The 24,389-nt window shown below is 34.8% G+C and overlaps 3 protein-coding genes across 3 annotated transcripts; 1 reads left to right on the plus strand and 2 right to left on the minus strand.

Annotated features, from left to right (window-relative positions):
- Window positions 1-2: 2 nt before the first annotated feature.
- LOC113732336 (RNA polymerase sigma factor sigD, chloroplastic-like) lies at window positions 3-3,528 on the minus strand. The gene is made up of 5 exons (XM_027258040.2): window positions 2,989-3,528; window positions 2,465-2,695; window positions 2,248-2,388; window positions 1,504-1,704; window positions 3-462 (listed from the first exon to the last, which is right to left on the minus strand). Exons 1-5 carry the CDS (start codon window positions 3,466-3,468, stop codon window positions 178-180), a joined length of 1,338 nt encoding a protein of 445 aa, XP_027113841.2. The 5' UTR covers window positions 3,469-3,528; the 3' UTR covers window positions 3-177.
- A 4,420-nt stretch (window positions 3,529-7,948) lies between these two features.
- On the plus strand, window positions 7,949-11,419 carry LOC113732337 (ferredoxin--nitrite reductase, chloroplastic). The gene is made up of 4 exons (XM_027258041.2): window positions 7,949-8,475; window positions 9,296-9,650; window positions 9,956-10,244; window positions 10,378-11,419. Exons 1-4 carry the CDS (start codon window positions 8,088-8,090, stop codon window positions 11,116-11,118), a joined length of 1,773 nt encoding a protein of 590 aa, XP_027113842.1. The 5' UTR covers window positions 7,949-8,087; the 3' UTR covers window positions 11,119-11,419.
- A 564-nt stretch (window positions 11,420-11,983) lies between these two features.
- LOC140036212 (RNA polymerase sigma factor sigD, chloroplastic-like) lies at window positions 11,984-16,991 on the minus strand. The gene is made up of 6 exons (XM_072077531.1): window positions 16,977-16,991; window positions 16,159-16,262; window positions 15,829-16,003; window positions 15,421-15,489; window positions 15,086-15,286; window positions 11,984-12,085 (listed from the first exon to the last, which is right to left on the minus strand). The coding sequence occupies exons 1-6, from the start codon at window positions 16,989-16,991 to the stop codon at window positions 11,984-11,986; spliced, it is 666 nt and encodes a 221-aa protein (XP_071933632.1).
- Window positions 16,992-24,389: the final 7,398 nt, after the last annotated feature.

Genomic DNA, 24,389 nt, shown 5'->3' on the forward strand with positions numbered 1-24,389 from the left:
GATGGGTACAATAGATAAAAGTGGATACCACCATACTGAGAAAAGAAATCCACTTTGGTCAATTAAGTTTTTGGTTTGTTTCAAATAATGCTATTTAATTCTCTTCAAAGAATTACAGCAGAACCACAATTTCTGCCAATTGAGTTCTTTATTTTGTCATATATGTAATCTGCTGATTCAGCTATGCAATATATATGTTATCAAATCATTTACCATACTAGTCTGACGTAATTTTGTTAAGGCTGTGCAACTGATCTGCCGTACTCGCTCTCTTGAAAGTTCTAGGTGTCTTCCTATCTCCTCGAATGATTGAGGAGTATTCCCATTTAGGCCATAGTACAGTCTTAAGATATTTACTTCTCTATCACATAGTCCCTTGAGCAGTTTCTCTATATCCCTCTTCATGAACTGTTTCTTCACTATTGCTTCTGGAGTTGTTTCATCTGGCCCTGCTACAATCTCCTGCGCAACCATTGAAATTCAATAGCTTATAAACAGATACTGCTCATAGTTGCACTCTGATAATTTGAACCAAAGTGTATCCTTTCACTTTAAGCATTCCTTTTTTTTTTTTGGTTGGTTTTATACAAGGGAAATGACAAAGAGGGTAAGGGAGAAATGGAGCAGTAAGAATCAACACTGAAACGATATTTTTCATACTGTTGTAAAGGACATCAGGAATATGTAGATGAACGTTGATGACTCCTACTTAATGGGATTCTAAACCATTAAGCATTTTCTTCAAAAGGCTATGGCTGTCTCGTCAATCTTTTCTTTTGAAAGGAATCCAATGATAGTATAATGTCATCTAGTTTTCTGATCTCTGCTAATGTAAGAAAAAATTTGCCAGTTGCAAGTTATAGCTCTCACTGTTACTTTCAGATCTGGAAGGTCTTTAATTTCCTTTTAAGCATTTATTGGCAACCTTTTCTCTAGCATTTCTTCAGTAGAGGAAATAAGAAGGAAATGAGAGAATCAGGACAATAAGGATCTAATCCTTCATCTATGACAAGGGACGAATCCATTTGCTATTCAAACTTTAAGTTCTGCAGTCTTGTAAAGAACGGTACTCCTCTTTAGAGAAAGGAGTGAATTGTATTGTAGGCTGCTTCAGGAATAGTTAAGATGTCCTCAATCATTTGCCTAAAAAGGCTTTGACTGTGTGGTTAAATGGTTTTTATTTCGAGAATCAATTTGTCATATCAGGTTGTCCCATTCTTTTAGACTAGTATGGTACCCAATGTTGTTTGCTATGTTCTATTCTTACGAGTCTAGTTCTTTTTAAATGTGATTTGGTCTTGAACTTTGAGTCTGTTTTGACGATTCATTCTGATCTTACTTGCAAAAGACATTTTAAAACGTTTTTTGCAAGGCAGTTGCCTAACCATCATGACTTTGAAGGAGAAAACTGCACCTTCTTGGTCTCCTATAACACACTGAATTTATCGTAGGACATGGTTTCGATGAGAAAAGAAAGAGAACAAAACTGAAATTTATTAGAACCTGCAATGACATGGAAGCTCCAGCTACTATTGGTTGATCTAGGGAAATTGGCTCTCTGTTTCTTTCAAGAGCAAGCCACACAGTCAACATGTCCCTTTTAACTGCTTCTGCAATTTCTTGGCATGTTGGCAGCTTCCGTAGCCTCCTGCTTAAGACAGCATTTGCCTCGCATATCCTTGGGACCAGTTCACTTACGCTTCCCTACACAGGACAGGCTAATTGCATTCACCAATTACAAACTTTCTTTTCAAAGTCATATACACTACAAATTATTGCACTCAATTCAGCCAAGAACAAAATGATCTTGGATATCTATGGTCCACAACAGCATGCACCATGATAAATTTAGGGAATGTTCTCATGTATGCTGCTGATTCTGTATTAAGTATGATTGTGCAAATAGACTATATCGATGCATGGAAAAACCAGGCAAAGAATGCTTTACATGAATCTGTAATGTTACTCAACTGGCTGGCTATGTTATTACAGGTGTTGACATTTGTTTCATAGCAAATAAACAAGAAAAAAAAAAGGAACCTGAATAGAGAAAAGGCAAACTAAAGCTTCAGCAAAAGCCAGAAACTGTGTACATCAAGCTGAAGACTGACTGTTTCAAACAGACTAGAACAAACTTTACGAGTGATTAATGAGTGATGGTGAATAGAAGGGTAGTAGCTGAACAAATTTAATTGGTCAGGTGGACCTGTAGAAGAACAGAGAATTTAACAGTATGTATTTTCTTACCGGCAGCCGAGTAATTTTAGACTTCTTTGCTATCGCTTTGGTGATAGCTTGCCTAATCCACCAGTAAACATAAGTTGATAGCTTATAGCCCTTCTCTGGATTGAATTTCTTTGCACCATGAAGAAGCCCAAGATTTCCTTCCTACACGGAGACAAAGCAGGTTTTATATATAAATAACTGAAGATAACTGCTGACTAAAGAAGTGAAATAAAGGAACCTGGATCAGATCTTGCAAGCTCAACCCTTTGCCTTGATAAGAAGATGCAACAGAAATTACAAGTCTTCTGTAGCATCTTGTGATTCTTTCCTGAGCTTCTCTGCCATCACACAAAACCTTATCTAGTGAATTTTTACTCATCCCTGCTGCCTTGGCCCATTGAGCTAAAGTGACTTCATTCTCACTAGTCTCTTCAATTCTCTTTCTCACAGCTTCAACTCTTGCCTCTTCCTAAAAATGTTCAGAAATCTCCGCTCATTTAACGAACATTTACATACTTTCTGATTAAACACTTAAATTAAATTAAAGGAGCAAATGCTGTAACTCTAACCAAGAAACAAGTTTCACTTGCCATCTCTATGTGCTTGTTAAATAGTTTTTTACAACATGCATATGATTTGAACAAAGGTTCTTTCTTTGTCTTTTGCTAGGTGCATAGGACTTTAATGTTCCATTTACCAATAAAATGTAGATTGAGAATTGCTGGAAATTTTCCTGTTTCAGGCTTTGAAAGCAGAACATACCTTAAGGCAAAGAGTATATTCTGCCTCTTGTTTAGGTGTCAAATATTGCCCTGAATTGGTTGGTTTTATAGCAACATTCATAATTACTTTCTCATTCTCCACACTCTCTGAAAAAGCCTTTCTCCTTTTTCTTCTCCTCTTCCTCCTCATCAACACTCCATTTCTCCAACTCTTCTCTTCATCATCTTTCTTCCTCTCTCTGAAATCCAAGAAGTTCTCAATTTCAAATGCGGAAGCAACCGCAGCTCTTGCAGCCTTAGCAGCATCAATGGTGAGTGTCACACCCTCATGAGTAGCTGTAGAAGTGGCAAATGTAACCTCAGGAGTTGACTTCAGAGCATGCTTAGAGGAAGAATGACTTGGAGGAAGCTGAAGATTGTTGAAAACTTGATGACATGATTTAGTTGGACTATAGTAAGAGAAGGATATAGTGGGAAGAGTTGATGAATGGTTTGTAGATGAGCATCCACTGATCGCCATGAAACTTTGAAGCGAGAGCTCTGTTTTTGGATAGACTGAGAGGATGCAGAAAATATTGTCCAAAGGTTTTTGAAGATATATCATTTATACTCTCTGCATGATATTTTCCTATGCGGGGTCCAGAGGAAGAAATATAAAGCAAAGAATGAAATATTCCACTTTGTATGTGCCATTGTTTCCTAATGTGCACCAGCTCATCCTCGTAGTAAAATTAAGGGATGCATTTGATAAAATTGAAATCTAAAATTTGAAATCTAAAATCTAAAATCTAAAATCTAAATTTATTAAGCTATTAAATTATTAAATATTAAATTTAAGAGTTATTATCACTTTACCCCCTTAATGTTTAGTGTCACTGTTAATTTCTCCCTCAATGTTACATTTTAGTCATTTTACCTCCAAAATTAACGGTTAAACTTAACGAAATTTGTTGATTAAAATAAAAAAACATGTTTAGCCCTTAAAATTATTATCACTTTACCCCTATGAACTATAGTCTCATTATCAATTTACCCCCTAAAGTTATTTTGTAAGCAATTTATCCCACCGTTAAACCAATTTAACAAGTTAAAAAACTTTAGAAGAAAGTACCCTTATCTTTGTGTAAAAATAATAGAAAATTTAGAGTGACTTTTCTCCTTTTTAGTATTAAGAAAAAAAAGTCAAAATATTAATCTCTTATTTCTTGACAATCTTATTAATATTGAAAAAAAAAATAGAAAGATGGGGAGGGGGAGGGGGAGGGGGAGGGAGAGAGATAGAGAGAGAGAGAGAGAGAGAGAGAGAGAGTTTAATTCTTTTTTTAAAAAAATACAAATAAGAAAGAATTAAATATTTTTATTATTTTAAATTATTTTACTTTTCTGTTTACTACTCAATTCCAATTCTAATCCCGACAACTTTAAAATAATACGACAATGTTAGACTCTTCTTTGTTTTTTTTTTTTTTTTGTAAAATCTAATTTTTTTTGTCTCCTTCTTTCCTATCTATTTTCCATTTTCTAGTATTAATAAGTGTGAAAAACAAAAATTTGAGAAAATTCTTTTATTTTTATATTTTTGGATCTATTGTAATTTTTTAATTATAATTATATATATAAAAAGGGTAAATACATTTAAATTTGTTTTACCATACTGGTTAGATTAACAATGAGGTAAAATACCTAGAAAATAATGTTAGGATTTAAAGTGATTATATCATTATAATTAAAAGGGATAAAGTGATAATAATAATGTAGTAATGCTATAGAATAAAAGGGTATTTTTGTCCAAAATTTCTTAACATATTGAGTTGAATTAGTTATGGAGGTGAAGTGACTAAAAGATAACTTAAGGAGTAAACTAACAGTAGTGATATAGTTTAAGGGCGTAAAGTGATAATATTCCTAAATTTAATACATTTGAGTGCATATCACATTCAGTGATAAGTGAATAGCTTATCACTTAATTTTGGAAGTAAGTTTTGCTTAGAAAATTCAGTGTCACTTAATTAATTTAGATGTTCAATTTTTGGTTATCAAATGGTTTGAATATGTTAAGATTTGAATTCATTAAAATTAAGTGTTGAATTAGGTTATCAACCAGGGCCCAAGTGAGAGTTCATATTATGTTACTTAACCCAAAAAAAAAAGGAGTAGGGAGAGTTCATACTATTTTACTTAACCCCAAAAAAAGAAAAGAGAAGGGGCACAGTTGACTGGCATTTTGGAAATTAAAAAAAAAACAGTAGAATGCGTTTGCATTTTGGAAATTAAAAAAAAATAACAATAAAATGCGTTTGCCGAGAATCACCAGTGTGCATCATTAATACTTCTGGTGGCAACTCAGGTGCTCGAACAATAGTCCCATTGCGAGCAATCACAAACGTAAAAATTTTGTGCTTCTAGTAGTCATATCATTTTAACGAGGAAATAGTAGTATGAGGTTAAAAAAAAAAAAGAAAAATTAAGTAGTACGATGTTGACTAGTGAGATATTACACATAATCAATTAACTCTCATTCAAAACAAAATTGAATTTGTCAACTCGTATCCGTTTCCACTCTTTCTTTAGTAAAAAAATCATTTTATTTCTAACATAATTATAGGCAAGAAAAGAAAACATTAATTATAGGCAAACTTTAAGCAGATGTTAATAGGACTAGTGACAAAATTTACCTTAATCAATTAACCATTACTCAAACACAAAAAAAAAAAAAAAATTCAACTTGTAACTTGAGCTTGTAAAGAAAAAAAATTCTGTTGGAGGAGAACTCTTGGACATTTTTGTATCAAGTTTTAAGATTCGAATTTTGTAATAGACAATTTTGATGAGAAAGACACAGGCGGGTGGGATTTTTTTTTTTTTTTTTTCAAAAAGGAACAAATTGAGTTTGCAGCTAATATGTGACAAAAACAGTCGAAGTCTGTGGCTTAAAAGCTTACGATACCTAGCCGCCACATCATCTGGCCTTTTCAACCATTCTTCAGGCGGCTTGCAATGCGGTGGAATGATCGTAGTGATCGAGTTGGCGGCGGTGATTGTCCGCTTGGCCTTTGGCTATGCTTGGAGGCCAAAACGTCACCACAATTCGAAATAGTTGTAGAAGCTACGAAATTATATTGATCTCTCTTTTATCAGGTAATTATTTGTAGTTAAAATAATTTGTCTTTTTTTTAACCCTCTTTATTTGCTAAACTTCATTCTAATCCATTTTCCTGATAATTTAACTTCTCAATTCATAAAGCTCATCCTAAGAGTACAATCAACAATGATAACAAAATTTGCATTATTTGATCTAGTAAAAGTTTGTGAAATCTTTCCTAACTAAGCTACTTGCTTATAACTTTACACTATGCTCTAATTATTGCTCGATCGACTTCGAGAAAAGGGACCATAGTTTCCAAAATTTGAGGTACTTCATTAAAAAAAAAAATGGACCTTAATTTGATCCCCTAAGTGGCTAAAATAATAGAAACGTTTTCGAAATATATAATGTGTGTGTATATATGAACAAAACAACTAGAAATGAAATATGGACCACTTTGTTTTAATTTTTTGTCAACAATGAAAATAATTTTTTTTTTTATATATTGGGAACTAAATTAAAATGCTCTCAAACTGTGAAAGATTACTTTAGCAACTTCCCTTAATTGAATTACTTACAATGTTGCACCTCTTGTGTACCAAAAAAAAATCTATATACACAATATATAAGGCTGAAGTTGGAGTACTATCTGACAATCACATTTTAAATTTTTTTGTTATATCCTTGATGATTGCATAAGTAAAATGGTCTCAATATATTAAAAATAAAAACAAAAGTAAAGAATTTGAATAATATTATGGGAGCGTTTGGATAGCTTTTTATTGGAAAAATTTTTTGTACTTACAACATAAATACATTTTCTTTACCGTTTTGTCTTTTTAACTACTTTTCTATTTCATATACGTTATATTATAAAATGTGTTCCAATACTGTAGTATTTCAAAAAATATATATTCTCAAATAATCTTCTATCCAAACTGTTAACTCGAATAGAGTGAAACAAAACCCATTTTTGCCTACGTATGAGAAGAAAGAGAAGTACATGGGTAGCTTTTTGATTTGTTTTTCTAATTAAAAGTTAGAAGTACAAGCTTAAAATAAAAATCAACTTGGGTAATTGTCTCCAAATTTTTTCTTTTTCTTTTTTTTTTTTGCGTGTGGTAAAAGGAATTACACTTGTGGACTTGATAATCTATAATAATGAGACAGATTTCTGTAAAAGTATCACATAACTGAGAAAAGTTTGATAATCTTGGTCTTATCTTAATCAATTGAACATGATGTTAGAAATAGCTTGTGGTTTCTGGAGCTACGCCTAATCATCTTGCTAACAAACCTACTCTTTCCCCTAACAAATCATGATTTGATGTTAGTTAATTCATCATATACTTTTTTTTTTTTTTTTTTTTAATAATTCATCATATACTTTAAAGGAACTGTATTATCTCGACAACTGTACACTAAACCACTACCATTCAATTTACAACTTGCATTATTTAAACTCGTCCAGTTATTCCTTCCTCAGTCCTCACCTTCTACCATTTAACACTATCATTTTCCATTAAATAATTAAGAACTTATCTAAATGACTACCCACTAATCTAAACCTATTTTACTTAATCCTTTATATACATTTACCGTGCAAATGTAAGATAAATTCCTACAAATGTATTATATTTATTTAATGTAAACACCTTTAAATATACATTTATTACTAGTGAAACCTTAATCTAATGATTAAAATTAAAATTTAAAAAATTAGAGGTTTCGGATTAAATCCCCCGCCCCCCCGGGACTTTTTATATGTCTCATCCTTCTCCTGTTTTGGATAAAAAAAAAAAAAAAGTGCATTAATCACCATTGGTCGGTAACCTTAGCGGAAAGGGTGCAAGAAGCCCATCGTTTCAGGCTGTAAACAACCTATGCTAGAGTCCAAAACGACCCTTAGCAGCTACCAAGAGTCCACTGGAAACCGTTGTCACATATTCATCCTCTACAAAATGGTCTCACCTCATTCTCTCCTTCTTCCAACTCTTCACCATTTCCACCACCGATCCCACCAGCCCTGAAGAATTTCTTGCAGTTTTGGAAGAATGGCATCACTTTCAGTTAAATTCTTGGCACCAAATCCATGGCCAAACTCTAAGAATTTTAGGCTTCATGCAACTCCACCAGCATCTCAGACTGTTGCACCACCAGCATCATCATCAGGGGGGGCAGCAGATGTTGATGCTCTGAGGCTGGAGCCTAGAGTAGAGGAAAGAGAAGGATATTGGGTGCTAAAGGAGAAATACAGACAAGGTATAAATCCTCCGGAGAAAGTCAAGATTGAGAAGGAGCCTATGAAGTTGTTCGTGGAGAATGGAATTGAAGAGCTTGCTAACATCCCAGTTGAAGAAATTGATAAATCCAAGCTTACTAAGGATGATATTGATGTGAGACTCAAGTGGCTTGGTCTGTTCCATAGGAGGAAGCACCATTGTAAGTCTGAAATTTTTTTTTTTAGGATGTGCTAAAGAAATACATACTTTTGTCACAGATCAGTCGATTTATGTTCTAAATAATTAATGACACGCGTTTTGTGATGAGTGGATGGTTAATAGATATCATGAATCGGTTAAGTGATTTCTATTCACATTTTTCTGCCTTTGATTGGAGTGTAGTCAGAAAATTAGCTCTCCTTGCATTTTTCATATGTCAATATTTTTGGCAACATTTGTTGTGTGATTAGTTAGGGAGCTATATGTCATCTTTCACTACATTAGTCTAGTTCTAGCTCATTATACTGGAAGAAGATGTTCATATGATTTTGGTAGAATTGTCCCTGGAGTGATCTCTTCAGTTTGACTAGATTGTCCCTGTATAAAAAACTAGACTAAGTTGTCTAGATTGAAGTTGCAAACTTGCAAACAGACACCTAATAATGCATATTTGATTAAATCATATAATATGTTGAAAAGGGTGATGAATATTCAGCTGCAGCTGGTCTTTGTATGTGAAAATGCACTATGACTAGAATGCCATACTGTTGGATAAGGTCATACCCGATTAGGATTGCTGCCTTTGGCTTGCCTCAACTATATATGCACACCCGAAAACAGAGGAATGTCATAGTTCTTTTACAGTGGAATGGATGTTCATTGGGCCTGAAAAATGGGATCTATGAGAGTCTTGGAGTTGAAACCACGTTATATATTTGTAAGAAAGATTTGTCCACCACATATACCTTTCTTCATATTTCAAATGTTAATTGCATTATACACTTAATCCTAATTTGCTGTTTGTGACTTGTGATCACTAGATGGTCGGTTCATGATGAGATTGAAGCTGCCAAATGGTGTAACAACTAGTGCTCAAACTCGATATCTGGCAAGTGTGATAAGGAAATATGGGAAGGAGGGGTGTGCTGATGTTACAACAAGGCAGAATTGGCAAATTCGAGGTGTTGTTCTCCCGGATGTACCAGAGATTTTGAAAGGACTGGAAGAAGTTGGCTTGACAAGCCTACAGAGTGGAATGGACAATGTAAGGAATCCAGTTGGGAACCCTCTTGCAGGGATTGATCCTGAAGAAATTGTTGACACAAGGCCTTATACTAACTTGCTCTCTCAGTTTGTAACTGCAAATTCCCGTGGCAATCCAAGCATCAGTAATTTGTAAGTTTTTCTGTGCTAGCTAGCTCCCTTTGTTACGGAAAGGTAATAAGTGTGTCAGTGAAGATCTCGTTGCTTGGTTCTGATAAATATATCGTCTCAGCACAGTGGTTTTTCCCTTTTTTGTCCCCAATTTTTAGACATTCTTTATAATTTTTAATGCCTCTGGTGAATTTACCAACATTATGAAGCAGATGATATCGTAATAGAAAGTTGTAAAAATTTACAGCATACCGCTATTTATCCACAAAAGTTTCACTGAATTTCATCAATAAGTTTTAACTTAGTAACTTATGCTATTTGTGCAGGCCAAGGAAGTGGAATGTATGCGTAATTGGCTCTCATGATCTTTACGAGCACCCTCACATAAATGATCTTGCCTATATGCCTGCCACTAAAAATGGAAGATTTGGATTCAATTTACTGGTGGGTGGATTTTTTAGCCCCAAACGTTGTGCAGACGCAATCCCTCTTGATGCATGGGTTCCAGGAGATGATATAATACCGGTTTGTAAAGCAATACTAGAAACTTTCAGAGATCTTGGTACAAGAGGGAACAGGCAGAAAACAAGAATGATGTGGTTGATTGATGAACTTGTGAGCATTTCATTCTCTTTTCATTCAGAACATCATTAATAAGTTACTGCAGTTAAATGCAAATTTTGCTGAACAGATAAGAGAACATGAAATTATTTTAGCTTATCCGAGTTTGTCCATGTCAATCTTGCAGGGAATAGAAGGTTTCAGGTCTGAGGTTGTTAAGAGGATTCCCCAACAAGAGCTAGAGAGAGCATCATCTGAAGACCTGGTTCAAAAGCAATGGGAGAGGAGAGATTATCTTGGTATCCATCCACAGAAACAGGAAGGCTATAGCTTCGTAGGTCTTCATATACCAGTAGGTCGTGTCCAAGCAGATGACATGGATGAGCTTGCTCGTTTAGCTGATGAGTATGGCTCGGGTGAACTCCGATTAACTGTGGAACAAAATATCATAATTCCCAACATTGAGAATGCAAAGCTTGAGGCATTGCTCAAAGAGCCTCTTTTAAAGAACAGGTTTTCTCCAGAACCACCTATTCTCATGAGAGGTTTGGTAGCTTGTACTGGCAATCAGTTCTGTGGGCAGGCAATAATAGAGACTAAAGCTCGTGCACTGAAGATCACAGAGGAGGTTCAGCGCCAAGTTTCCATCACTCGGCCTGTAAGAATGCACTGGACTGGCTGCCCAAATTCCTGTGGACAGGTTCAAGTTGCAGATATTGGATTCATGGGATGCATGACAAGAGATAAAAATGGAAAGCCAGTCGAAGGTGCGGATGTGTTCTTGGGAGGGAGAATTGGCAGTGATTCACATTTAGGAGAAGTTTATAAGAAGGGAGTTCCATGTGATGATTTGGTACCCTTGGTTGTAGACCTTTTAATAAATCAATTTGATGCAGTCCGTCGGGAGAGTGAAGGAGGGGAAGAGTAATTTGGATAACTCCTCTGGTTTATCATTTGGATGTCTGTGCTGGGGAAAGAGAATGACGAAGGATGAATCACTTTTGACTAATTTGAAACCATTGTTCAGAAGCTTTCTGCAGCTTCCACGTACAAGATGCTAGAATAAAATTTCTGACGTAAATTTGTTTAGAGATGAAATTAGACAGGTATAATTTATACTTGCATTTTCTTTTCCCTGTTTGATCTGAAAAGGCAAAATCCTCCAGCTACCCTTTTACTTGTATGAATAGCTCAAGATGGAATATTTATATCAGGTAAATCTTCTTCTTCGTCGTGCATTTAGTAATGATGTAACCAACAACGCAAAGTGGATGACAAATGATTTGATTATGATAGCTAGTCTAATACACGTATTCCTGCTCGTTGCGGTAAATGCAGTTCGCTTGTTGATTAGGAAACCTTCACTTTAGGCTTTAGGCCGTTCTGATTATATACCAGCTACTATCTCATAAATGAAACAGCTATGGAAAAAGATCATGTTTTCCTTGGTCTAGTTGCAGTCACTAACTCTACTAATTTATCACGCTTCTACCAGATAGGTACAATAGATAAAAGTGGAAACCACCATTTTGAGAAAAGAAATCCACTTTGGTCAATTTGGTTTTTGGTTTGTTTCAAATAATGCTATTGAGTTCTCTTCAAGGAATAACTGCAGAACCACAATTTCTGCCAATTTAGTTCTTTATTATGTCATATATGTAATCTGCTGATTCAGCTATGCAATATATATGCTATCAAATCATTTACCATACTAGTCTCACTCTCACGTAATTTTGTTAAGGCAGTGTAACTGATCTGCCGTACTCGCTCTCTTGAAAGTTTTAGGTGTCTTCCTATCTCGTCGAATGATTGAGCAGTTTCTCCATGTCCCTCTTCATGAACTGTTTCTTCAACATTGCTTCTGGAGTTGTTTCGTCTGGCCCTGCTACAATCTCCTGCACAACCATTGAAATTCAAAAAGCTTATAAACAGATACCGCTCATAGTTGCACTCTGATAATTTGAACTAAAATATACTTAAAATTGGTGTCTCCTTTCAATTTAAGCATTCCTTTTTTTGGTTGGTTTTATACTAGTACTAGGGAAATGACAAAGAGTGGGTAATGGAGAAACGGAGCAGGAAGAATCAACACTGAAACGATAATTTCCACACACTTGTAAAGGACACCAGGAATATGTGGATGAATGTTGATGGATCCTACTTAATGGGATTCTAAACCATTAAGCATTTTATTGAAAAGGCTATGGCTGTCTCGTTAATCTTTTCTTTTGAAAGGAATCCAATGATAGTATAATGTTATCTAGTTTTCTTATCCCTGTTTGGCTACGTAAGATTACCTCTGCTAATGTAAGAAAAAATTTGCTAGTTGCAAGTTATAGCACTCACTGTTACTTTCAGATCTGGAAGGTCTTTAATTTCCTTTTAAGCATTTATTGGCAACCTTTTCTCTAACATTTCTTCAGAAGAGGAAATAAGAAGGGGATGAGAGAATCAGGACGACAAGGATCTAATCCTTCATCTATGACAAGGAACGAATCCATTTGCTATTGCAACTTTAAGTTCTGCAGTCTTGTGAAGAACGGTACTCCTTTTCAGAGAAAGGAGTGAATTGTATTGTAGGCTGCTTCAGGAATAGTTAAGATGTCTTCAATCATTTGACTATGTGGTTAAATGGTTTTTATTTCGAAAAAAAATGTCATATCAGGTTGCCTCATTCTTTTAGACTAGTCTGGTACCCAATGTTATGTGCTATGTTCTATTCATACGAGTCTGGTTCTTTTTAAATGTGATTTGGTCTTGAACTTTGAGTCAGTTTTGATGATTCATTCTGATCTTACTTACAAAAAACATTTTAAAACATTCCTTACACCTTCTTATGTTAGGTTCATGAGTAAAGAATTATGTTACACATTGATCCGAGAGATAAAAAAAAGAACGGTTAATATATAAGTAAGGAATCGAGACCTAATAGTTTAAATTTTTTGATCAAAATTAGATTTCTGACTTACATATTGGGCTTTTTGATGGATTCTCCTGAGATGTTTCTCCCCAACAAATGGTTGGATCCTAATTAACTGTTAAGATCAAGTGGGTTGGTGGTTATTGCCAATTGAATAATTTAATGGGTGGTATCCTTGTTTCAAGAGTTTGGTAAGAAGCATTGAAGATGAAAGATGGAAAGTCAAAAAGTATGAAGATACTTGATGGTGAATCTAAGCAAGTGATTCAAGAGTCAGGAAAAAGTGAAATCTAATGTTGATTTTAGACGTGAATCGGTGGAGACTTTCTTATAACTCCATCAGTTGATACTTCATCTCAAATGGTTATTAGATTCGAATTATGTTCTTTAGGTGGTGAGGTATGTGTCCTAATAAAACAAAGAGATCTAATTTTCATATACCAAAAGAGTCCGATAGTTACGAATTTTTCGTTTTAGGTGGAGTTTTGTAAATCACACGTGGTAAGACAATCTTGATGATGGAAAAAAGTATGATGATTTTTTCACTTGATTGCCTCAATGATTAAGGTTAGAACTCACAGAAAGGGATCTCGGATTGCAATGGTGGTCAGAAAAAATTCTGCAAAGAGAGATGATGAATTGAGGCACCTTTTCACGAGTCAACAAGAGATTAGACTCGGGGTAACTATACATACTCATTTGTCAATTGAATTAATTTGGTATCAAAACTGAATTAATTTGGGTGTGTAGTTAAGTACCATATTATTTGATAGTTGAAAACAAATGATTGTTAAAAGAAATTTTTGCCAAGATGGAGATTTGTTAGAAAATTGATTATTTTTTTAGACAGGTTTCTTATTTTGTGTGGAAGTAACTAGTTTTCTAATTGATTTTAATTACTTAAAATAGTAGTCAAGAAATTTTCTATTTGTATGAGTTTAGAAATAGGAGTTATTTCCTATTCTAAACCAATTTAGGAATTAGTATTGATTTTCTATTGTTAATTGATTTTTTGGTCAAATAATGTTATCTATAAATAGATAGATTGGCATATTACACAAGGCACACACAAGAGCGACATGTAACCTTATGTATGGGGTGTGAGAGAGGGTTTTTAGAAGATGAGAGATGGTATACAAGAGTTGAATTTGGGTTCAAATTGTATTCTTATATAGGGTTTTTCTCTCATAATAAAAAACTTATTTCTCTCCGTGAACGTAAATTCAATGGTGGAGGCAAATCACGTTAAATATTATGTGTCGATTATCTTTCATACTTGTAGTTTGTTTGTCATTAAATTGTTGTGCGTTTAATGTCTTAATAGTTGTGTGTTCCGAGTTTGGGTCCTAACAAGTCATATCAGACTTTCAGGTTACAAAATTGGGCTAATCATGGGCAAGTGAATTCTTTTAGAAGTTGAACCAGTGAAAATTCTCTTCTTGATAGTGGACCGAAGTGCTAAGGAATTTTGCTAGTGTTGGACTAAGTGCGCCATGGGTTTAGCAGGGGATCTGGTTGGAATTAGACCAAAGAGTCAAAGGTTGGCAGAGGTTCAGAATGCAATTTGCATATTGAAGAAGGGCGGGTCCATATTTGGCAAAAGATGTGACCTTAAGTGATAAGCTGAACTTGTGTTGAGTATTAAAGAGGGTTTGAAGAAGGGCTTGTAAATTTGAATTTAATGTGAGAGGTTACTCATGAAGAGAATGATTTGTTAGGTTCATAAGTAAATGATTATATCCCACATTAATTCGAGAGATAGAGAAAGAGTTGTTAATATATAAGTAAGGGTCCGAAACCTAATAGTTTAAATTTTTGGATCAGAGTTAGGTCCCTGACTTACATATTATGCTCTTTGGTGGGTTCTTTCAAGACATTTCTCCCTAATATCTTGGTCTCCTATAACACACTGAATTTAACGTAGGAATGATTTCGATGAGAAAAGAAAGAGAACAAAAGTGAAATTTATTAGAACCTGCAATGATATGGAAGCTCCAGCTACTATTGGTTGATCTAGGGAAATTGGCTCTCTGTATCTTTCAAGAGCAAGCTCCACAGTCAAAATGTCCCTTTTAACGGCTTCTGCAATTTCTTGGCATGTTGGCAGTTTCCATAGCCTCCTACTTAAGATAGCATTTGCCTCGCATATCCTTGGGACCAGTTCACTTACGCTTCCCTATACAGGATAGGCTAATTGCATTCACCAATTACAAACTTTCTTTTCAAAGTCATATACACTACAAATTATTGCACTCAATTCAGGTAAGAACAAAATGATCTTGGATATCTATGATCAACAACAACATGCACCATGATAAATTTAGGGAATGTGCTTGTGTATGCTGCTGATTCTGCATTAAGTATGATTGTGCAAATAGCCTATATCAATGCACGGAAAAACCAGGCAAAGAATGCTTTACATGAATCTGTAATGTTACTCAACTGGCTTGCCATGTTATCATGAGTGTTGACCTTTGTTTCATAGTAAATAAACAAAAAAAAAAGGAACTTGAAAAGAGAAAAGGCAAACTAAAGCTTCAGCAAAAGCTAGAAACTATGTACATCAAATTGAAGACTGTGACTATTTCAAACAGACTAGAACAAACTTTAAGAGCGATTAATGAGTGACGTTGAATAGAAGGGTAGTAGCTGAACAAATTTAATTGGTCAGGTGGACCTGTAGAAGAACAAAGAATTTAACAGTACATATTTTCTTACTCGCAACCGAGTAATTTTAGACTTCTTTGCTATTGGTCTAGTGATAGCTTGCCTAATCCACCAGTAAACATATGTTGATACCTTATTCTTTGCACCACGAAGAAGCTCAAGGTTTCCTTCTACAGTATATAGAGACAAAGCTTTTTTTTCAAAAATAATTGAAGATGACTGTTGCCTAAAGAAGTGAAATAAATATAAAAGAACCTAGATCAGATCTTGCAAGCTCAGCCCTTTGCCTTGATAAGAAGATGCAATAGAAATTATAGGTTTCTATAGCATCTTGTGATTCTTTCCTAAGCTTCTCTGCAATCACACAAAACCTTATCTAACGAATTTCTACTCATCCCTACAACCTTGGCCCATTGAGCTAGAGTAACTTCATTCTCAGTAGTTTCTTCAATTCTCTTTCTCACAGTTTCAACTCTTGCCTCCTCCTAAAAATGTTTAGAAATCTCCATATCATTTAACAAACATTTAAATACTTTCTGATTGAACACTTAAATCAAAAGAGCAAATGCTGTAACTTTAACAAAGAAACAAGTTTTATATGTCATCTCTATGTGCTTGTTAAATAGTTTTCTACAAAATTCATATGATTTGAGCTAATGTTCTTTCTTTCTCCTTTGCCAGGTGCATAGGACTTTAATGTCCATGAAGCAATAAAATGTAGATTGAGAATTGCTGGAAATTTTCTTGTTTCAGGCTTTGAAAACAGAACATAACTTAACGCAAAGAGTATATGTTGCCTCTTGTTTAGGTGTCAAATATTGTCTTGGTTGGTTTATAGCAACATTCGTAATTACTTTCTCATTCTCCAAACTCTTTGAAAAAGCCTTTCTAAAATGGTTGTTTTAAAAAATTGGACATAATTCTAAATAATAATGATACTAAAGTGGTTGTTTTAAAAGTGCACATGTTGTATGTGGATACCTCGGTCTACTTGGGCCTTCCATTAGCCCGTTCACTCCCTGTCGATAACAGACATATCGTCTCTGACATCCTCAAGCGAAGTGATCAACGAGGTTTCACTGAAGAGGCATCCCACCTTGTTTTCCCTCTTGCTCAAGACTGCCAACACCTTAGCTATTTGATTAACTCATGACTGATGGAGTGATTTAACTGCCAGCCACCCTACTAGTCAGACTTACACCTGACACCGCCATTCTAAACTGCTTTTTGATGTCAGGTATCATTCCTTCCCTAGGTACAAGTACTATAAATACTCATCTAATACTCCCAATTGAGGTACGCAGTTGAACTTGTATATTAAACTCCCGAACCATAACTAACTTAAACATCGGAGTGAGATTGAGGGACAAGACCCCGACTACTTGATTTTTGGTAGGTGAGCTCGTGCGTTCTCGACTGGGCTCATTTAATCAGAATTCACCTCATCAATTCACACCGTTTGTGGGAACGATAGTTTCGTTAATATAATACCTACATGATCAAAAAGTCAAAGAGCTCCTCGGGATGATAATTAACATGAGACTTCTCAATGCATTGAGGAGCCCAGACCAGATCCTCAGCCTACAAATGAAGAAACCCTCACTAAAATGGCTAAATTTGTAGCAGAGAATCTCGACATATTTGAAAAGTTGGGAAGATTTTTTAAGAGGAAGGGAAAGGAAAAAACCGAATCATCAAAATGATGGCTGGTTACCTCCCCAGAAATTTCTTTCGAAGAGGAATCAAATGACCGCCATCCGAGAAGGAGTTACTCCAAGTGAATCCCCTCCAAATCTACTTCTAAATTGGCCTCCCTGTCTAGAGCTTTTTCTCAAGGCCTGCTCGGGAGGCGAACAAATGATGCACCCAGACTCAAGGTTCGCTATCGATTACGTGAAGGCACAACCCTTCATAGATAACATAAATGATGACCTGGTTCCATCCAATTTCAAACTCCCCGTTCTATAATTTTATGATGGGCAAGGTGATTCTCAGGATCATATTTATGCCTTCATCTTGATCTTTCGACTATACTGTGTGCTCGATTCAATCATTTTCCGATTCTTCCCAGTCTTCCTCCAAGGGAATGTTAAAAAATGGTTCTAGATAGAGATGGCAACGGGGCAGGGTTGGGTTGGGAGACCTGTCCCTCATCCCACCCTGCTTCCCCCGCGAGGGCACCCGTGAGATTAATAAAAATTTGTTATATATTTTATTATAGTCAAATTTTAATAAATAATCAAGTATTAAAATATCAACATATCACAAAGTTATTATCCATTGTAATTTCACAATTGAAACTCATAAAAACAATCAAACAAAAATTATTTGAATGCAATCCAACATGAGAAAATAAAATGATTAAAGTAGTGAAGTTTTTACTTTTGATACAAATACAATCACTAAATTATTATTGTGTTTTTTTTTAAGAAAAAAGTATTATTGTGTCAAGTGTAATTAGGAATTTAGTATAACTATATTAGTAAATTTATTATAACTAATTAATAATTTATATTAGTAGACATGTATAATTATTAGTATAATTGATAATATCAATTATATTACATACAGTAATATCCTTAACTATATGAAAGCGGGAAGGGAGTTTTGCTATAGTGAATCCATGGGCCGGTTTAGTCGGAGGTAATTTCGTGGACATTGGTAGGCATTTTTGGGTTTTCAGAGTTTTGGTTGGTTGAATAGGTTTTTAGGTGTTAATGGCAAACAAAAAATATTAGCATTCATTGTACATCATTAGAGGCTCTATTTGCGTCTCTACTTCACTTTATCTGCATTCTATCAGCTATTAGCCTACACTGCCCATTGCAATTTCATATGTATAGTTTATTCATGGGCCTGTGTTTGCTATGCCTTGCTTGGGCGTGTGGTCTGTTTCTTGCAAAGGCTCTCAATATTACACTTGGCACAATCTCCCGTTTGGCTCATTAATTGCTTATATGAGTTGTTTGCTCTCCTGCTATTTTAAACCCATTCGTTTGGTTTCTGCTGACTTTTGGCTGCGATATAGCTTTTGCTTCTTCATTATTGAGGAGCTTTTGCGTAGCTAATATTATCATTATTTGGTCTCAATTTTGGCTCCACATATTCTGCTTTTTGTTTTTATTCCATGTCTTTCATTTACGAACGACATTTGCTTTCTTACTTTTTCTCCATTGTTCTTCAGAGTTCCTGAGTTCTTGGTTATTGTTGTTCTTCTTTTGTTTTACTTCACCTACTGTATTCTACAAAAGGTTAGTTTATTTAGATTGATTGTTCAATAGCAATGTTTTCTACTTTTTACATTCTTGCATTATTTTCGACCTTTTGCTCAATGTATTCATTTTCTGCTTCTCTGCACATGTTTCAGGTTCTATTTTATTCTCTTTATTTTGTTCTTGCTTCTGCATGTCTTAAGTCCAATCTTATTCATTGATGCTTAAATCATTTTAATCATTTAGTCTTTCTAATAGTCAACGTATATAAATATCAGTCAAGTTCTCCTCGGTCATCGACTTACTCAATGAACTCTCTGTTTCTTTCAACGTTCACATGTGCATGACTGTTTCTTCTTAAATTTCTTACCAATTTTTCAATAATTATTATTATATTCTTTGTTCTATATGATTCACCAATGATTAAAGAAATTTCTTTATTATTATTTTAAGTGTTATATTCGCTAATGATTTAGTTCTTCTAAACATTTAACTATTTAATTAATAAATCTTTGTTCGGAGATACTTATGAAATGTTTCATTCTTTGGCTATTTGTTCTGATGAGCATTGCTTTCTATTTTTCAGGAAATTCTTATTATACTTTATAACAGCCGTAACAGTGTCTCTGCTTTTCTAAGGATAACTGGTATATGTATCTCTGACAGATATCAAGTTAACAAATTTTCTCTGATTATATGCTTGCATATTTTCCTTAGTGTAAATCTTTTTTTTCCATTGTGTTTCATTCAAATTTGTACGACATGATACATGATCTTTTATATTCTTGCTTATTTCTTCTTTATCTTTTTTGTTATTCTCTCTTTTTTTTAGAGATTTAATATCTATGCCCCGCAAAAGGAAGTATGGTTCTTATGAAGAAATGTCTTTAGAAAAAAATCGTCGTCATACAGAAGCAAGAATGGTTAAGGCTGGAACATCATCTGTGCCACAAAATTTCGATAACACTGACTCCCAATATAATTATTGTCTCAATACATGCATAGTCACGTCAAGAGTAGCTCAAAATGGCATAGTCTTACCACATATTGCTGGTGAAAACATTGGGACTGTATTGAGTTCACCTTCACTAAGTAAGAAATAATACATAGGAATTGATTTTTTTTGCACTCATTTACTTCCAATCTTGGACCATTGAATTCATCGCAAGAAATCAAGACCCTATTACAAAATCTTTCCATGCAGATCACACATGTTCATCCTCTACTCAGAACCAAGTTCATTCCTCTCAAGAAGACACTGATTTAGTTATGTTTAGAGGTAGTGATTCATCTATGAGTCACATATTTTACTAAAAAGAAATCAAATCCTTCATGATTATATCAATAAATTCTTTGACACAACTTCTTCTTTTCCTTTAGTTGAAGAACAGACAGTGTTTTTGAGCTCTCAAACAAATAGCAATAGGTCAAAAGAAAATCGTGGTACATCAACAAAAGCAAAAAAAAAGAGTTAGAGTGATGTACCACGATTAACAAAATCATTAGGACATCAACAAAAGCAAAAAAAGAAAAGTCATTTGATTAACAAGATACCTACACAGCCGTCTATTCTGCCTGCTGTTCAAGATTGTCCTTTCTGTAATGCTAAACATTTCTATCTCGAGCCACTTGGTTTCTGTGGTGCATCTGGTCAAATCCACCTTGCAGAGACAAAAATTCTCATTAGTTGATAAAGCTTTATAGTACAAACTCACTAGAAGCAATGGAATTTAGACAGTGTGTAAAAAGCTATAATAACATGTTCGCGTTCACATCCTTGAGAGTGCACTATGATAAAGAATTAAACAAAAGAGATAGAGACATTTATGCATTTCGTATCCAAGGCCAGATGTATCACTTTTTGAACCAACTGGTACTTTCAGATGGACAAAAACCATCAAATGTTCAACTGTATTATTTTGACACGGAACATGAAATTAACAATCTAATGGCTATATCTGGAAAATTTCGTGAATCGATTGCTCACCAGTTACAATAGATCCTTGACAATAATCCATATGCTGCATTTTTTAAAAGCTTGAGAGATTTTGACGATCTTTGTAGTCATAGGATCTTTTTGAAGTCACATGCAAATCTAGATTAGCAAGTCTACAACACACCAACAGTTTCTCAAGTGGCCGCTATTTGGGCTGAAAATGACCTCAATATTGGTGATACATCGCAACATATACAAGTCTTTGGTAAAAATGGAAGACCACAGATTATTAAGCATTATTTCGGCTGTTATGATACACTATAGTATCCACTCATCTTTGCAAGGGATGAAATAGGTTGGCACGAAGGGATTCAAAGAATCGTAAAACAAACTCTGTCCACACAGCAACCAACAACTTATGCTAGTGAAAACATTGTTATAGATCATTGTTCTACCGTAGAAGATGTTATAGCGACTGAGAGTGCAGGTAAAATATAAAATTTATACTCCGTTGTCAAGCATATTCGCTATTGAGATTTCTCTTGTAGCAATTCTAAGATTTTGAAGCATTTTCCTTTTTATGTAAGTTTTGCATACAGGTAAAAGAAAAGAACCACAGTTTCTTGTCGAGAGTACTATTAATACAAATTTCAAATGCGTCAAATTGAACAAATCTCTCCTGCTTCATTGTGGTCGTTTGTTTCAGTAATTTTGCATTGATACATATGTGAAGCTAGAATATGCTCAGCTAGATTTTCATCGAAATAGGCAGCGATAGATTAGAACCAACATATACCAAGGCATCTTAGACAGAATTGCAAATGGAGAAATCTCAACATCTAATATTGATCGTCGGATATTTTTACCAGCTTCGTTTATTGGAGGGTCTAGAGACATGAAGCGTAGATACATGGATGCTATGACCTTAGTTCAACAATATGGAAAGCCAGATATTTTCTTGACAATTACCTGTAATCCAGCTTGGCCGAAAATCACACAGCATCTATGGGATCATGAAGAAGCACATAACAGACCCGATCTAACAGCAAGGGTATTTCGTGCAAAGTTGGAAATGCTAAAAGATGATATCGTGAAAAAAACCTCTTTGACAAGGTTGCAGTTTACACATATGTCATAGAATTTCAAAAAAGAGGACTTCCTCAGGCACATTTTCTCATTATATTAGCAAATGAATCAAAACTCGAATCCCCTAAAGCTTATGACAGAGTTGCTTCTGCTGAATTACTAGACTCAATTTTTTTCCTTATCTCCATTTTGTTGCTGTTGCTTACATGATACATGCTCCATGTGGAGTGATGAACAAAACAACTCCATGTATGAAGCAAAACGACAAATGCAAGTTTAGGTACCCAAAAGATTTTGCTGACTTCACAAGGCACAACAAAAATTCATACCCAATTTACATGCATCGTGACAATGGAAGAAAAATTCAAGTGAGAGGCTATGAGCTTGATAATCGCTGGGTGGATTTATATAACCCATACCTACTAGCAAAGTACAACTGCCACGTCAATGTTGAGGTATGTTAAACCATTGAACCTATGAAATATATTTATAAATATATATACAAAGGTCACGCAAAGATCCTATATCAACTACACTCAAAACAAGACAGCGGCCCAATTGATGAAATAAAAAATTTTCAATCAGCAAGGTGGCTATGTGCACCATAAGCAACTTGGCGTATATTTGCTTTTGATCTAACTGACATAAATCCATCTGTCATGTCCTTACAAGTTCATCTAGAAGGAGAGCAATCAATGGTGTTTAATGAAAATGATATCTTGGAAAGAGTAGCTACAGATGAACGAATGTCACGCACTATGCTAACAAAATTCTTTCAAATGAATGCTACAGATGAAGATGCAAAAAAACTCAAATGTTTATATAAAGATTTTACACAGCACTTTGTTTGAAATGCAACTCATAGGAACTTGGAGCATAGATAAAGAAGAAGTATAATTGGAAGAGTGATTGCTATGCACCCTATCCAAGGTGAAAGATACTACTTGCGATTGCTTCTGATGCATGTAAAAGGGCCTATTTCTTATGAAGACCTAAAATGCATTGGATCAATCACAACTTTAACATTTAGACAAGCAATAGAGATATTAGGACTGATAAAAACTGATCACAATGCGGAAGATTGTTTAGCATAAGTTGTGCTCTATCATATGTCCCACAACTTGCATCAGTTATTTGCTATGATACTGGTCCATATATCACCTCCAAATCCACCACTTTTTTGGAAAAAAATCACAAGATATTTCACAAGATAACATTCTGTCAATTAATCAAATAAAAGTCAAGAACATGAAGTCCATCTCTCACAAGATATTTCACAAGATAGCTCTCTGTCAATTAGGGTGTGCAAAGTCGAAAAATTTTGATTTCGAATTGAATTCAGAATTTCGAATTTGGAAGTGAATTCGGTAATTCCGATTTCGAATTAGTCGAAATCGGGTCGAATTCGAAAATGTATTTAACAATACATATATGATATATATTATATAACATAATAAGTTAATAATTGAAATAATAAGTTAATACTGATACTGTGATACATGATATTGCAAAAACCCTAATCTGTTAACTCATCTTAGTCCTTACTCTTCCGCTGCCTCTTCGTCATCGCCTTTTCGTCACTGTCTTCCTCAGAGTCTCAGCTTCCTTCCTCCGCCTCCACTGCCTGACTCACTGTCTCACTCACCTTCCTTCCTCCCTCTCCGACTCAGCTTACTCTCTCTCACTCTCGGTCTCGATTTCACCTTCATCTTTCTCACCTTCTTCCAGCCCGATAGAGACAGACATCATCAGCCTTCATCTTCAAGACCGACAAACATCTTCATGCAATCATCAGCCTTCATCTTCAAGCCATCATCACCCTTCATCTTCAAGGACAAATTGAGGTACGCCGGTGATTTTACTTAGCTTTCATCTATGTTTCTAGTTTATTTTTCTTAGGCATTTCATCAAACAGCTTCTAAGTATTTCTGAATTAGGTTCTGGATGAATTAGGCGGTGGCTATTATGTTTGTTGTTCCTGTGTTCTTGCATTTTTGATTAGTGATGGGGTAGTCAAATTGTAGCTTTAGGTTGTCTTGGCCCACTTGGGAGTGTTACTGACTTACTTCAAACACTTTCAAAAATATGAAAAAAGAACAACAAGAAGAATAAAAAAACTAAAGTGCAGCAGAAAACTCTCACATTGAAGTCTGTAACGGTGAGCCTGATCAAGCGGTAGTCCTATCCCCTGCTATATTCTCTTTCACAGGCTAACTCTATTTACCATCGAGGGTTAATAATAGTCAAACGAAATAAGATGATGTCAGTGTTCTTCTCCTAAATGGCACAATCCACGTTAGTTACTACCTCTGAGCTCAAAGAAGAAACTTGGTTGGGGTTTTGAAAACATTTTCCCAAATCTCTATACAAATAATAAA

Source organism: Coffea arabica, chromosome 2e (assembly GCF_036785885.1).
Source record: "Coffea arabica cultivar ET-39 chromosome 2e, Coffea Arabica ET-39 HiFi, whole genome shotgun sequence".
Taxonomy (NCBI): Eukaryota; Viridiplantae; Streptophyta; class Magnoliopsida; order Gentianales; family Rubiaceae; genus Coffea; species Coffea arabica.

Coding starts and splice junctions, on each gene's coding strand:
- LOC113732336 (XM_027258040.2), bottom strand. CDS start 3,468: ATGGCGATCAGTGGATGCTCATCTACAAACCATTCATCAACTCTTCCC. Junction 2,389..2,464: donor GCTTGCAAGATCTGATCCAG/GTTCCTTTATTT, acceptor GTCTCCGTGTAG/GAAGGAAATCTTGGGCTTCT. Junction 1,705..2,247: donor CTAAAATTACTCGGCTGCCG/GTAAGAAAATAC, acceptor TGTCCTGTGTAG/GGAAGCGTAAGTGAACTGGT.
- LOC113732337 (XM_027258041.2), top strand. CDS start 8,088: ATGGCATCACTTTCAGTTAAATTCTTGGCACCAAATCCATGGCCAAAC. Junction 8,476..9,295: donor CCATAGGAGGAAGCACCATT/GTAAGTCTGAAA, acceptor TGTGATCACTAG/ATGGTCGGTTCATGATGAGA. Junction 10,245..10,377: donor TGTGGTTGATTGATGAACTT/GTGAGCATTTCA, acceptor TCAATCTTGCAG/GGAATAGAAGGTTTCAGGTC.
- LOC140036212 (XM_072077531.1), bottom strand. Junction 15,490..15,828: donor CTAAAATTACTCGGTTGCGA/GTAAGAAAATAT, acceptor GCATTGATATAG/GCTATTTGCACAATCATACT. Junction 12,086..15,085: donor GAGCTTCCATATCATTGCAG/GTTCTAATAAAT, acceptor ATGGTTGTGCAG/GAGATTGTAGCAGGGCCAGA.